This window comes from Podarcis vaucheri, assembly GCF_965113315.1.
Source record: "Podarcis vaucheri genome assembly, chromosome: 9".
NCBI lineage: Eukaryota > Metazoa > Chordata > Lepidosauria > Squamata > Lacertidae > Podarcis > Podarcis vaucheri.
The window spans coordinates 44,782,209-44,795,306 of NC_138767.1; the positions used below are offsets into that span (position 1 = coordinate 44,782,209).

A 13,098-nucleotide genomic window follows, 5' to 3' on the forward strand; every position below is an offset into this window, starting at 1 on the left:
AAGAACAAATTGCATTCAATCTACTTAATTTTTTTATCTACATGAATCTCATTACTCTACAGAGTTGTTTAAATAAAAAGAATAATTCTACAAAATGACTGAACTTTACACATTTTGGGAGCTGATAAGCAACAAATTTATAAGCAAATACACAGGAGAAACGACAGAGCTAGCTAACACAGGTATCATTTAAGGAACAGTATTATTGAAGAGCAGCTTTACCTCCATATGGCTGCATGCGACAAAAGCAAAATGAGAAATCACTATACCTACCGTATTTTTCGCCCTATAGGATGCACTTTTTCCCTTCCAAAAATGAAGGGGAAATGTCTGTGCGTCCTATGGGGCGAATGCAGGCTTTTGCTGAAGCTTGGAGAGTGAGAGGCGTCAGTGGGCATCGACCCCTCTCGCTCTCCAGGCTTCAGGAAGCTATCCGCAAGCCTTGAGAGCCCGGTGGGAGCCTGCAGCCCGAAGCACAGGGTGCGCTGCAGAGCACGCCCCGTGCTTCAGGCAGATGTCCGCAAGCCTTGCACGCCCAGCGGGAGCTACCCACACAAAAAAGCTACCCACACAATAGCTTCCTCACGAGCCTTCTCATTTGTTCTCAAAAGTTTTCATCCAAGTTTTCCCCAAATCCCCATATAATTATAAAGTTGTGACAATATCCTCAGCATACTCATTTTGCCTGCAGGCTGCTAGCAGGTACTCTTTCGTTCTTAGGTAGCAAATTGTGTTTTGTCTCATCACTGCTAAATGAGTAATAAAAGTCAAGTTTCTAAACAGAATGTCTGGAACCTGAGTGATAAAAATGTAAAATCCAAGGAGTCCAAATGTAAAAAAATCAGTGGGACCAGATGTTGGTAATTACATCTAAGCTATCAGAAAGGCATGGAACCAAAACAAGGATAAAAACAACCTTTCAGTTTATAAGAGAATGAAACCTGAGGACAAATCAGTCAGTTCAAAATCATTCCTGTGTGGTACCAGAGATAGTTCTGTCGGACCATTTCTCTAAATTAAATTGATCTTCATGGAAGAAGGATTACACTTCCATGCTAACAGAAGAAGCATGAACTGATTTGTAGTTTTTAAAAATAAAAATAAAATGACAGGGGTATTTCAATTTCCTTTAGTTTTGTTTGTTTGTTTTTAATTCTACAATAAGATAAGCAAAATATGACTCTTTGTGTTCCATATAAGCTTCCAAGCACTTTCAAGTCGTTCATGGCAGTGGATTCATCTAGCAATTCAGATAAAATACAGCCAAGTAAACAATGTATTTCACTGCCTCTGTGATATCTTAGTGTAAAACCACCTGAATTTCTTTGATACTTTCAGAAGAACTCCAATTACTTTTCTAATTAATTCCAAAATCATTGTGGTTTTTGTCCTATGTTGCTGTATTGCATTTAACTCGTTATTGTACAGCACACCAGAATTCTGTTAGCTGTTGTATAAACAAGCAATATTTGTTTATTCCAGAAAGGAATAACAGCAAATGAATGAATACAAAAACCAAAGGTAAAAGCACAATAAATCATGTTTAAGATAATCAGAATATATTTAAACGCTTGGATGAATTAAAAGAAAATGCCTTGAAAAGACGGAAGAGTTGGTGCCAGGCATACATCTCTGAGGAGGGCAGATTGTTGGGGAGGTGGCACTTCTTCAAATATTATGGTCCCAAGGCATAGCATACTCACACTGTGGAGTCCCTATTGTGTGCGGGGTATGTGTGTGAGAGCTTACAGAGGGAAGTTGTCTAGTCTACTCCTCATAAGTACATTTGATTTGATAACTGGCCTCTGGACATTACGCAATAGGGCACCTTCTAGCTGAAGCCTGCATAGCCAGATAGATGGGAAGTGCATCATAGCACATTTCCATGCCAGGAGTTACAGTATAATCAAAACTGTACTTTGTTGTGGGAAAAGATAACTATGTATTTGCTCAAATTAACTGCATGTACAATGAGACAGAAGCCTCCAGTGAGCTATGATGAGAACAACCCCTTTCACCTTTCCAACAGGGAGGTTAATTGCTTAGCCCTTGCCTGACTTGCTAATTTTCCAGAACAGATTTTCACAAGTAACAGGAAGATTACCCTCTGGTAATGTTACAGAGAAAGCTTATGACTGGCTTTCTCATTAATTATTTCACACACTCTCTCTCTCTCTGTTATTTGTATACAAAACTAATATTCCTCAATCACATGGAAATCCAGGTCTGCATTGATGCAGGTGGACCATTCCTGCTATACTCCAAAGAGAATCTAGTAATCACATCAACACCTCAAACATATTTGGAGATTTGATTATAAAACAAAGGCACCACTGTGATTTGGAAACAGAATGGTTCTTGGGGGACTATTTCTAGCCCCAAAGTGACAGGCTTTATACCATCCATACAGATCTCAGAAACTGGGAGTCAGCCAAAGGAGGTGCTTGCTTTTAGCACTTGATCCTGATGAAGACCAAGAAACTCTGATGTCACCAAACTATAATGCAAGCATCACCTTTTACATGGATTGTGCCTGGATTTTCAACCACAGAGCCAAGAGACTGTTTGGTGCTAATGCTAGGCTTTATATTGCTAATCTCTCTTCCAATGTGTATCCAGTTACACCCTTAAGAAAATGTGTATCCAGTTTTCCCTTAAGAAAAATATAATTGTGTGAGATTTAGAATTTCTCTCAGTGTACTCTTTGCTACATTTATGGCTATCTGTAAGACAGGTAGACAGCACTGTTAATTTAGGACCAACTGCAATTAAAATACTTAGTTTTTAAGGTTTCAATAGCAGCCTTTTTGTACGTATGCAAGTTCAGGCACAATCAGAATTAGGAACACGGAGCTTAGCCTCTTCCCCACACCACGATCCCTGTGAATATCCCCTATGAAGCTGCTCTTAGCCTAGAAGCAAAGGTCAATTGGTGCCAATAGCCTCAGAGTCTAGTCACAGTTGGGAGGGGTAGAACCAGAGGTGTACCTAGGGGTTGGCGAAACAAGCCCCACTGACAGTGCAGGCTTTGAGGAGGCACAAAAATCACCAATCAGAGTACGGAACATATAATGTATAGGTGTGTTGCAGCAAGATCAAATGCAGGAAAAACCTTCCGCCCTTCTTGCAGCACAGCACAAAGCCGTGTGGTGAACTGATTTGGGTGGGGAGATACAGCTCCTTCCAAGGGCACAACAGACCCTAGGTACACCTCTGGATAGAACAGTCTTAATCCAGTTAGTTTCCATTCCATATGTATTCACTAGAAATGGGATAGAATAGACACAGAAAAATCCTTTAAAATAAACTGCTTTTCTTCTCTTTTTACATATGCCAGCTGTCTGGAGCTGCTAGTGTGTGATGCTTCAGCCACATGTGTGGAGAATCTTGCTGCCATTAACCCTAAGGGGGAAAAAGGAGGTGTGATGATGTGCCATCACTTTCAGGGAGGTTGTGCAAGGGGAAAGGGGGGTTGTACAAGGGGAAAAACCCCTGCCCCTAAGGGTTCAGGGAGACAGACATCTTTTCCCATGTACACTCTCCTTGAGAGTGAAGACATGCTGTCATATCCTGTGGAAACTGTAGTAAGATTTACAAAATGTGCCGCATAAGTAACACTTTCTAGCTGTTCCGGGGCACGAGTACGTGTAAAAAGGAAAAGGAAAAAAGCTCAGCTCTCAGACCACATTGTAATGGAATCCAATAGGAGTGCAGATTCCAAAGCAGACCCACATCTGATCCACACAATAGTCTGGGAGGTGCAGATTGGGCTAAGTCCACTTTGGGTTGCGAACTCACCAAATATATTCTCCATCCCTACTAAAGAGTCTCTGTAGGAAAGGGGGCACACTAAGTGCCTATAAGAAATCAGTAAGGTGCAATGGGCAGTGGTGTAGCGTGGGTTGTCAGCACCCGGGGCAAGGCAAGTAATTTGTGCCCCCTAACCCGTGGATTTGCGCCCCCTAACCCTAACCCCCAGATGTTGCGCCCGGTGCGGCCGGCCCCCCCTGCACCCCCACGCTATGCCACTGGCAATGGGTATCACAGGTTTCAAAGACGATTCATCATAAATCACTTAAAGCATACCCAAAATAGGTCAGGTGAAAAGAAAAGAGGGAAATATGTCCAGGGTGGCTAGCAATGAAAGGTGGGTGGTGGCAATATGTACACATCATATTGCTAATAGTTCAGTCTTCGGCTATATGTAAAAAGATAAATCTTTATGTATAAGTGGAAAACAAACATGAACAGCAGATTTTTCCAAGAGGCATTAACACCGATTCACTGGGTATACTAGCAAGGAAATGGAAGGGGAGCCATAGTTTTTCCTCCTCTTAGATTCAAGCATTTTACAATCCTACTGCTAGTACCTATCTTGAACAATGTAGTTCCCAAGGCAGCAAAAATTGTTTTTGCATATGCTCTGGAAGTCCCAATGGTAGAGATGTACACATTGGGGGTTGGGGGTAGGACAAAAATATGTACTTTTTAATAATGAAACTTAAACAGTGTTGTTGAGATTTATTTGTTGTATAGCATCCATTCAGACCTGCAAATCAGGCTGAATTTTATTTTCTTACCTAACACAACCAAGAAAATATTATTCAGAAAGAATGATAACTGCATGGGAAATGGGTGAGCTACAATGTTCATGGTAAGGGAAAAAACCCCCAATGATTTCTTTTCCTTAGAGAATGCTTGAATTGTTAAATTTAGTGGCATAAACACATAGCTAAGACATTACAGTAAACCATATCTGAACTAGATTTCAAAATGCTTTTTCTGCATGAAAGTGTAAATTTGTTCTCTGGCCCACTTAAGATAATTCTCTACATATATTTAAATGAGGGAATAAAATGAATATAAAAATGGCTTCGTGCATTAGCTTGAGTCATAAGAAGTCATTTGCTTTGCCTTTGCTTCTGGTGTCTGTCTCACTAGTATGGGATAATATGGGGAAGGGAGATCTGGGCCAAGGGATGGCATTATCTACTAGTTCCTCTCAACCTCATGTTATCTTTTAGGATATTATGCTGAGGCTGAGAAGCAGCAACTCTTCTATATATGCCACTGCTCTTGACTGCCCAAGAGCTGTGTCAATAGTCTGAACCAAGGCCTCATCTGCACTATACATTCAAAGCAGGATCACACCATGTTAAAGAGTCATGGCTCCCACCCCCAGGAATCCTGGGAACTGTAGTTTATTAAGGTGCCATGAGGTGTTAGGAAACCCTTTGCAGAGCTAAACTTATAAGACTTCTTTAACCATTAATAATTTTTTAATTTAATTAATAATTTTTCTTCTCAGAAAAATCTGGGAATTTATGCTCCATTGAGTTTCTCGTTTTCAATTTGAAGTTCTCCTGATCAGACAGTTGTAGGCATAGCCTAGAATTTGTAAGCTAATTAAATTAACACCCCCCCCCAAAAAAACCCCAAAGGTTTTAACAAACTGTGCTGATATTCACTCAAATTCCAAAATGCCAAGAAATAGCAACTGGGAAATTGCAGTTGTTAAGGGTTGTGTTCTTAACAGTTATGTTATTTATAGATACGGTATTCTCTTTTATCCATGGTTAGTTCAAGCATCACTATTACCTTGGCACTCAACAGGTGTTGCTGGTTGTTGCCATTCTCAGGTAGGAATTACTCACTGGCCAATTCGGGTTGCAGAATTAACACCGATTTGGAGTTCTTGTGCAACAACACTACTTTCACCCCAAACTAGCCTTTTTGCAGTAAGGAAAGTGAAAGTCATCCTTTCCCCTTCTTTCTAACATTGTCTCAAACTCTGCCTTCTCTTTCCATATATCTGAATTTCTTGTCAGCTTCCCAATGAAGAGTCTAATTTGTCGTAAACATATTGAACTTTGCTCCTTTTTCTTTCAGCTTTTCAAAAGTTTTTACATGCTCCCAATCCTGAAAGATTTCCAGCTTATTTTATAGCCACTATTAGCAATTTCCCAGTGTCAGTCTAAATTAAACCTTTTATCTTCTATCACAGAGGCTGACAGGGAGGTTTTAGGTGACAAAAAGTCCAGGTCTCGTTTTCTAGAAAAAAGAAAAGTAAGAAAGTAGAAATTAAGGCGATGAAAAAGGTCTTTTCTTTTATGGCAGCTGGGCAGGTGGGTAAGTTTAGCACACTCTTCTCAGTAGCCACAAGAGGAAGCCAATTTTGGTTGCTATGAAAGAGCAGCAAATTGTTAATTGTATTTTTACTGCCAGGAATGGGAAAGGATATGCCAAAATATATTGATCAGCCTTACACCCTGAACTGGAGTTGGGGGGAAAGGGAGAAGCATTTACTTCTCCATCTTAGGCAACAAAACGTTCTTGGCTGGCCTTGCTGCCCACTAACTGAAGTTCCCATGGAGACTTACAATACATTTAAAACACAATGAAAAGGCCAGAATTCTAAGGGAAAGGTGAATGTGTATGTAAGATCCCACATGTCCCAGCTCATTGCCACTTTGCTCCTGTAAGTTTGCCCAGATTGAAAAAAACGAGCTTCTCTGAAAAATGTGTAAAGCAAAGTCGAGTAAGTGTTGGAAATGCAAAGAGAAAGAAGGTACGTTCTATCATATGTGGTGGTCTCGCAGTAAGGGTAAAGCTTACTGGGAAATGATATTTAATGAATTGAAAAATATATTTAAAATAACATTTGTTAAAAAAACAACAACCAGAAGCTTTCCTTCTGGGAATTATAGGGTCAGAACTACCCAAACAGTATAGAAATTTATTCATGTAGGCGACTACAACGGCAAGAATCCTATTTGCCCAAAAATGGAAAGAAGAAGTCCCGACGAAAGCAGATTGGATACAAATACTCATGGATTATGCAGAAATGAAGAAACTTACAAGAAGAACAAAAAAATCAAGGCGACAAACCTTTTTGAAAGGAATGAAAGTGGTATATTGAGTATTTACAAACAAACTGTAAACAGCTTATGACATTGGCAGGATTATTGTAAAAACCTGCAGTTTCATAAGAGTAAATAATTAAAGTAGATGAATAAAAGAGTAATTTAGAATATGCAGGAAATGGTAAATATAAACCACAGAAAGAGGAAGGATGACATTGAGTTTTGAAATGTTAAAATGACTGTAAAACTATTGAAATGTATATAACTGAAAATAAAAAAAAATATTATTAAGAAAGAAACAAGCTTCTCTGCACTTTCACAAGCAAAGTAGTCACATGAAACTTTCTTCCTTCTATTTTGATAATGGCAGTGCCCCCCTGAGGCTGAAATGCATCTTGCTCTTGCATTTGAGAGTTGTGGTGCCAGTTCACAAGTGAGGGCTTGGATGCCAATGATCTGATATTGTACACTGTCTTACATAAAAGTCTTTATTGAATGAGCAATCATTTTGGGGAAGCATTTTGTCTCACAAATTATATTCTTCATTTGAAAAGGAAACAACCTTTTTTCCCTTTCCTTTCCTTTTTTCAAATTTTCAGGGGGAAAAGGCTTTGGAGAAAAGATCCAGGAAAGAAATTCCCTGCACCTCCCCATTTTTTCTGGTCCCCACCCAGGTTTCATATCTCTAACAATACCAATGTTACTTAAGGGCTTGTCAGCTGGAAAATGTACTGAATTCTATGTGAAGTGCAACAGGCTGAAGTAATGTTATGCATTAAAGATGACACTCCTGTCAGGATCTAGTCTTCCAGCTACAGCTTCCAACCTGCACTATTGTTGCTAGCTTCTGAATTCCAACAAAATTATATTCTTTCCAGTAAAGCATCAAGTTCTAAAGTGCAACAGAATAGAGGCCACGGAAAATTCAGGTATCTGGGGAGTGGGGGCTGCCGTCATATGCACTTAGAAGCTCTAGAAAAATGGCCTACTATCAACACAAGAACACGCTCTCTTACAGCTTCCAGACCATTTTGAAGTCAGCAGCACACATACTTAGACAGTGGCTAGACTTCATATGTCAATTGCTTTCCCTAAGGAAAGTGCACTGGAGGGTGGGGAGAAGGTGAGAAAGTACTAGCAGACTTCTTCCACAAACGACTCGCTATCCCTTTCCAAGTGCCCAGTGGCAAAAATAATGTACTCATCCTGACAAGTCTCCCGGAGCAAATCTAAAGCATTTGCCTCTGCTGTCTTCCACAACTCAGCCCAGCTTGCCACATTATCATTCGCCTTAGTAAAGAAACCCGATTTCAAACAATTATTCACTTCTCTTCTGTTTTGATGTCAGGTCCGTGTTTCAACAACGGAAGGGGCTGTTCCTTTCTTTCCCATTCCCTGTTCCAATGTTTCTTCTTGACAGCTCTTTAGTAATGCTTGACTGGATAGGCCTGCCTCATGTAAAACACCGAAAATGTTAAGCATTCCTGAAGAAAAGCAAAGTGTGAAAACTGACATGCCATTTGTTTTGAGCAAAGCAGCAATTCTCTATCACTTTAATACAAGAGTTTGGGTAAGAATGTCACTCAGAATAAATGGTTCTATTCACAAAATAAATGTCCTAGACAAAATATTGAGATGGCAGCTAAGTAAGTAGGTAAAGGTAAAGGTAAAGGTACCCCTGCCCGAACGGGCCAGTCTTGACAGACTGTGGGGTTTGTGCGCCCATCTCACATTTATTGGCCGGGGGCCAGCGCTGTCCGGGGACACTTCCGGGTCACGTGGCCAGCGTGACATCGCTGCTCTGGCGAGCCAGAGCCGCACACGGAACGCCGTTTACCTTCCCGCTGGTAAGCGGTACCTATTTATCTACTTGCACCCGGGGGTGCTTTCGAACTGCTAGGTGGGCAGGCGCTGGGACCGAACAGCGGGAGCGCACCCCGCCGCGGGGATTCGAACCGCCGACCTTTCGATCGGCAAGCCCTAGGCGTTGAGGCTTTAGCCCACAGCGCCACCCGCGTCCCAAGTAAGTAGGTGCAATATGCTAAAAATAGGGTGTACCTTGGGCACATGCTACATTGTAAATGACTACAAGTTATTCTGCTTCTTGCATGACTTAAAATGTCCATTTATAAAGTATTGTTTTCATGCAGTAAGCAAACAATATTAAAGAAATGGTAGCAACTTTTGGAGGGAGTGTATGTACAACAGTCAGGCAAGTAAATAGAACAGAGAAATATAATAGCATGCTAACAGGTCTAGAATTGTGGTCTGTTGACACAATACAAACCTGCACAGTGCTACTAATGCCCTTATTATTACAATGGATGTGGTAGAGCTTGATTATGCATTGTCCTGGATGCACAGCAACAACTTGTGGCTCAAGACACAGCACTGCAGAATGTCAACACTGTCCCCCAAAGCCTCTGTCTTCATCCACTAAGCTTACTGTGTTCAGGATTAAAAAAAGAAAAGAAAAGATACTGGCAAAGAGAGTGCATAAAAGAATCCAGTAAACAGAGTTGCCACAGCTGGGCAAGTATGCAATGCAACATCTCCTTCCCCTTTATTCTGGCATATCTGCCTTTTGACAATCGGGTAGGTAGTTGGCAAAACATCTTCAGGCCTCAATCATGAGCAATTTGGTTATTCAAACTCTTATTCAGGAAGCTGCATCTCTCCAAAGTCTGGCTGCACTCCTGTGCAAAATATTTAAATACTACTGACTTCAGTGAAATTCAGAGTTGCGCCTAGCACTAGGATGGATGTACACAGTTTCTTTAATAAAAAACGGGGCATCACTTTCACACACAGTAGTTGTACTGGGATATTTATAAAATATTATGAATAAGAGTGATTTGGAGCTTGTAATGAACCTCCTAATGGCAGGTTGCATAGAATTGCATTCAAATCGAAACCTAAAACCACTCCTACTCCCAACACAGTACGAATGGCAGCTAAGAGCTGGGAAAAATTAGCATCCCTCAAGCAAATAACCTTCAGCATGAACAATAGGCAACATATAATTTTCAGACAAAAACAGATTGCACTGATTATGTCTTTGGAACAACTATTCAGAACAGTAAAATATGGGTTGCATTAATGCAGTCTCTTACATTTGTTCAAGATATATAAATATATATTTACTAAGAGTATACATATTGATGTTGATGAACATGCCCACGTTAGGGCCATTAAATTCAAATGGTCTACTCTAAATAAAACTTAAATATCACTCATAGAAAGTACAATGGAATGTAACTTTTCCAATACAGTGGTACTCTCAGGTGTCGAATGGCTTGGCTCCTGAACAAATTGGCTCCCGAACGCCGCAAACCTGGGAGTGAGTGTTCTGGTTTTCGAACGGTTTTTGGAAGCCGAATGTCTGACGTGGCTTTCACTTGAGTGCAGGAAGCTCCTGCAGCCAATCGGAAGCTGTGCCTTGGTTTTCAAACCGTTCTGGGAGTTGAACAGACTCCCGGAAGGGATTGAGTTCGACAACCAAAGTACCACTGTATATATTTTGGCTGTCAAAGCCTACGATCATCCACCCTATGGAACACATGAAAAACAATATTCTAAAATACCGTACATTTTATTTTTCATCCATGTCATAGGCAAGTTTACAAACCAAGCAAAGCAGCACTTTTAAATAGGGGCCCTCTGCTCATGTCATGCATTGACAACTATTAAAAATAGCCGAACATATCTGTTTGTAGGAAGGGTCATTTTTACCTTAACAATACTCTTGAAGCTGCTGAAAAGGAAATTTTCTGTTTATAGATGTCAAAGCGTGCAACTCTGTATTCACCTTGAGAGAAGAGCAATTTTATTTCAACAGCCAACACATGCGAGCCAAAAAATTAAAAGGGGAGAGGTGGTTGGCAACAAAAGTACAATATACTTGGAAAGTTTGAAGATACAACAGTTTGCATTCAAAGCAAAACAAAAAGAAGCAGGCAAAGCTAAAGTGGTTTCAAATAAAGTACAATAAGGCGCAAGCACTACTGGTTTTTTTTTTTAAAGTTAATTTAGCACCTTTCAAAGGTTGTTGGTATGGATTTGCACATGCCACCATCATGAAATAGAACTTTCACTCACCAAGGCAGAGATATGTGAAGCATCACCTGTGACCTCAGGGGTTCTTGTGCTGTTTGGGAGTCTGTGAGGATTACGAGCTATCGCTTGGCACCAGCCCAACATTTTCTCCTTCCACTTATCCCTTTTCAATTTCTGAAATTCTGAAAATAATTCACATTCCCTGAAACAGTGGTATTTTTTAGTTTGTTGCATGTATGTGTCTGGGCATGCAATTATATATAATGCGTGCATGTGTTTGATCTGCCTATAAACGATAAAACTAAAATGACGGGGGCAAGGGGGAGTGGGGAATCTAGACCAGGCTTCCCCAAACTGGGCCCTCCAGATGTTTTTGGCCTACAGCTCCCATGATCCCTAGCTAGCAGAACCAGTGGTCAGGGATGATGGGAACTGTAGTCTCAAAACATCTGGAGGGCTGAGATTGAGGAAACCTGATCTAGACACATCAATCCTAAACACACTTCTATCCAGAAACAAGTCCCAAATAAATGGGACAGTGGCTTCTGGCATACCTGTGAAGTTAAACTATCGGTTCTTTACTGTAAGTAAATGTTATTGGATCCAGATTTAGTAGACCAGAGATTGGGAACCATGTACAATCTGGGGGTCGTATTACCTTGTTGGAAACATTCAAGGGGGTATGTGTCAATAGTGGGAGGAGGCAAAGGAAAAAATAGGCAGAGCAAAAGGTGTAAGCAGGCTACATTTTAGCAATTCAAAAGTAAGAGGTTTCTGCATACATACACCCCCAATGTAGGCAAGCAAGAGGCATCATCACAATTCAAGAGCAGATTTCATCAAGGCAACAGCACTTGAGGAGGGCATGGGACAGGGTCAGCAAGGGGTATGATGCAGAGGGGTTGCTTGGTCGACAGAAGATACTGATAGCCAGAGAGAGAAGCCTCGAGAGACACATTGAGCTCCAGGCCTGAGGTGCCCCACCCCTGGAGTATAGCCACTGGATTAAGTGGGATTACTCTAAATCTGGATCCAACCCAATGTTTTTAGGACTGAGATTTCATAGGAAACATACAGAAAATTACTAAAATGCATATATACTGTGAGAATTGTGCACACAATATTACATTACATGCATTAATGAATGCTTTCTTCAGGTTCAAAATGTCATGTACCACCAGCAGATCAAAGACCACACATGGATAAATATTACATATTATAATAATAACATAATAACAAAACTTCTTCAACTGAAAATATATTCCACATTTTCCAGAATTAACCCCATTACATTCAAGTTTATGTTAATAAATTTTAAAATGTTCAGATAAAAAAAATCCCAGATCAACTGCCTTTAGACTCCAGATTTATGGAACATGTAACCAATAGTGTACTTCACAGGTGTATTCTGGATCATACCCTGTTAGAAATGGTACAACTCCAACAGTAATATCTTATGCTTTTTTAAAAAGAAAGGCATTGCATGTGATCCTAAACATGCATAATTGTAGGTAGGCTCACTTGGAACAACCAAAGTTTCCTTCCCAGTTAGTAGGAGGATATAAAATTGAAAATAGTTCAAAACATCAGTTCATTTAATTACATCAGTTACATATCACATGTACTGATTTTTTTAGCTTATTTCAGATGGTGAGAACAGGTTTATTACCTAATACTTTAAAGTCTGAAAATGAATTTCCTTTCCACTTAAAACTAATGTATACAAAGTCACTGTAGCAAATAGGTGCAGTTGTGGATGTCACATATCCGTCTACTTTGTTATTCTTTTATTGAAAATCCCTATGTTGAATATGATGAATCTGATACTTAAAAGACTTCCTGAATAGTTTGCCTCACCAGCTTTTGTTCCGACCTGCAATAAGCCAGGTGGGACTTGCAGTTACTCTCCTGCTCAGGTACAGTCCACTCCATTGTTATAACCACACACATTTCCACTATTTTGATTTAATGAACATTTCACTCATTCAAAAATCACCATTCATGAAGGTAACCTACCATAAACCTCCTAGTATGGAAAGCTGTGCTCTCTCATTGTCTTATATGCATCTTGCTTAATTAAACTTTCCAAGAGTAATTATTACCAAAACGTACACTCCATATTTTTAGTGGAATTCAAGCATAGTCACAATTTATGTTGAATAATAAAAGCAACGCTGAT

At 40.1% G+C, this 13,098-nt stretch overlaps 1 protein-coding gene across 6 annotated transcripts in view; it reads right to left on the bottom strand.

The window, feature by feature from the left end:
• The window catches only part of MARCHF1 (membrane associated ring-CH-type finger 1), a 121,583-nt gene that overhangs the window by 66,449 nt on the left and 42,036 nt on the right, over window positions 1-13,098 (bottom strand). For 5 of the 6 annotated variants that reach the window (XM_082237236.1, XM_082237237.1, XM_082237235.1 and 2 more), the window contains one exon: window positions 10,962-11,101. The exons of the other annotated variant lie outside the window; for it this stretch is intronic. In XM_082237236.1, the coding sequence (XP_082093362.1) occupies window positions 10,962-11,063 (102 nt within the window). In that variant the 5' untranslated portion in view covers window positions 11,064-11,101. The remainder of the gene's footprint in view (window positions 1-10,961; window positions 11,102-13,098) is intronic. 6 annotated transcript variants of the gene reach the window in all.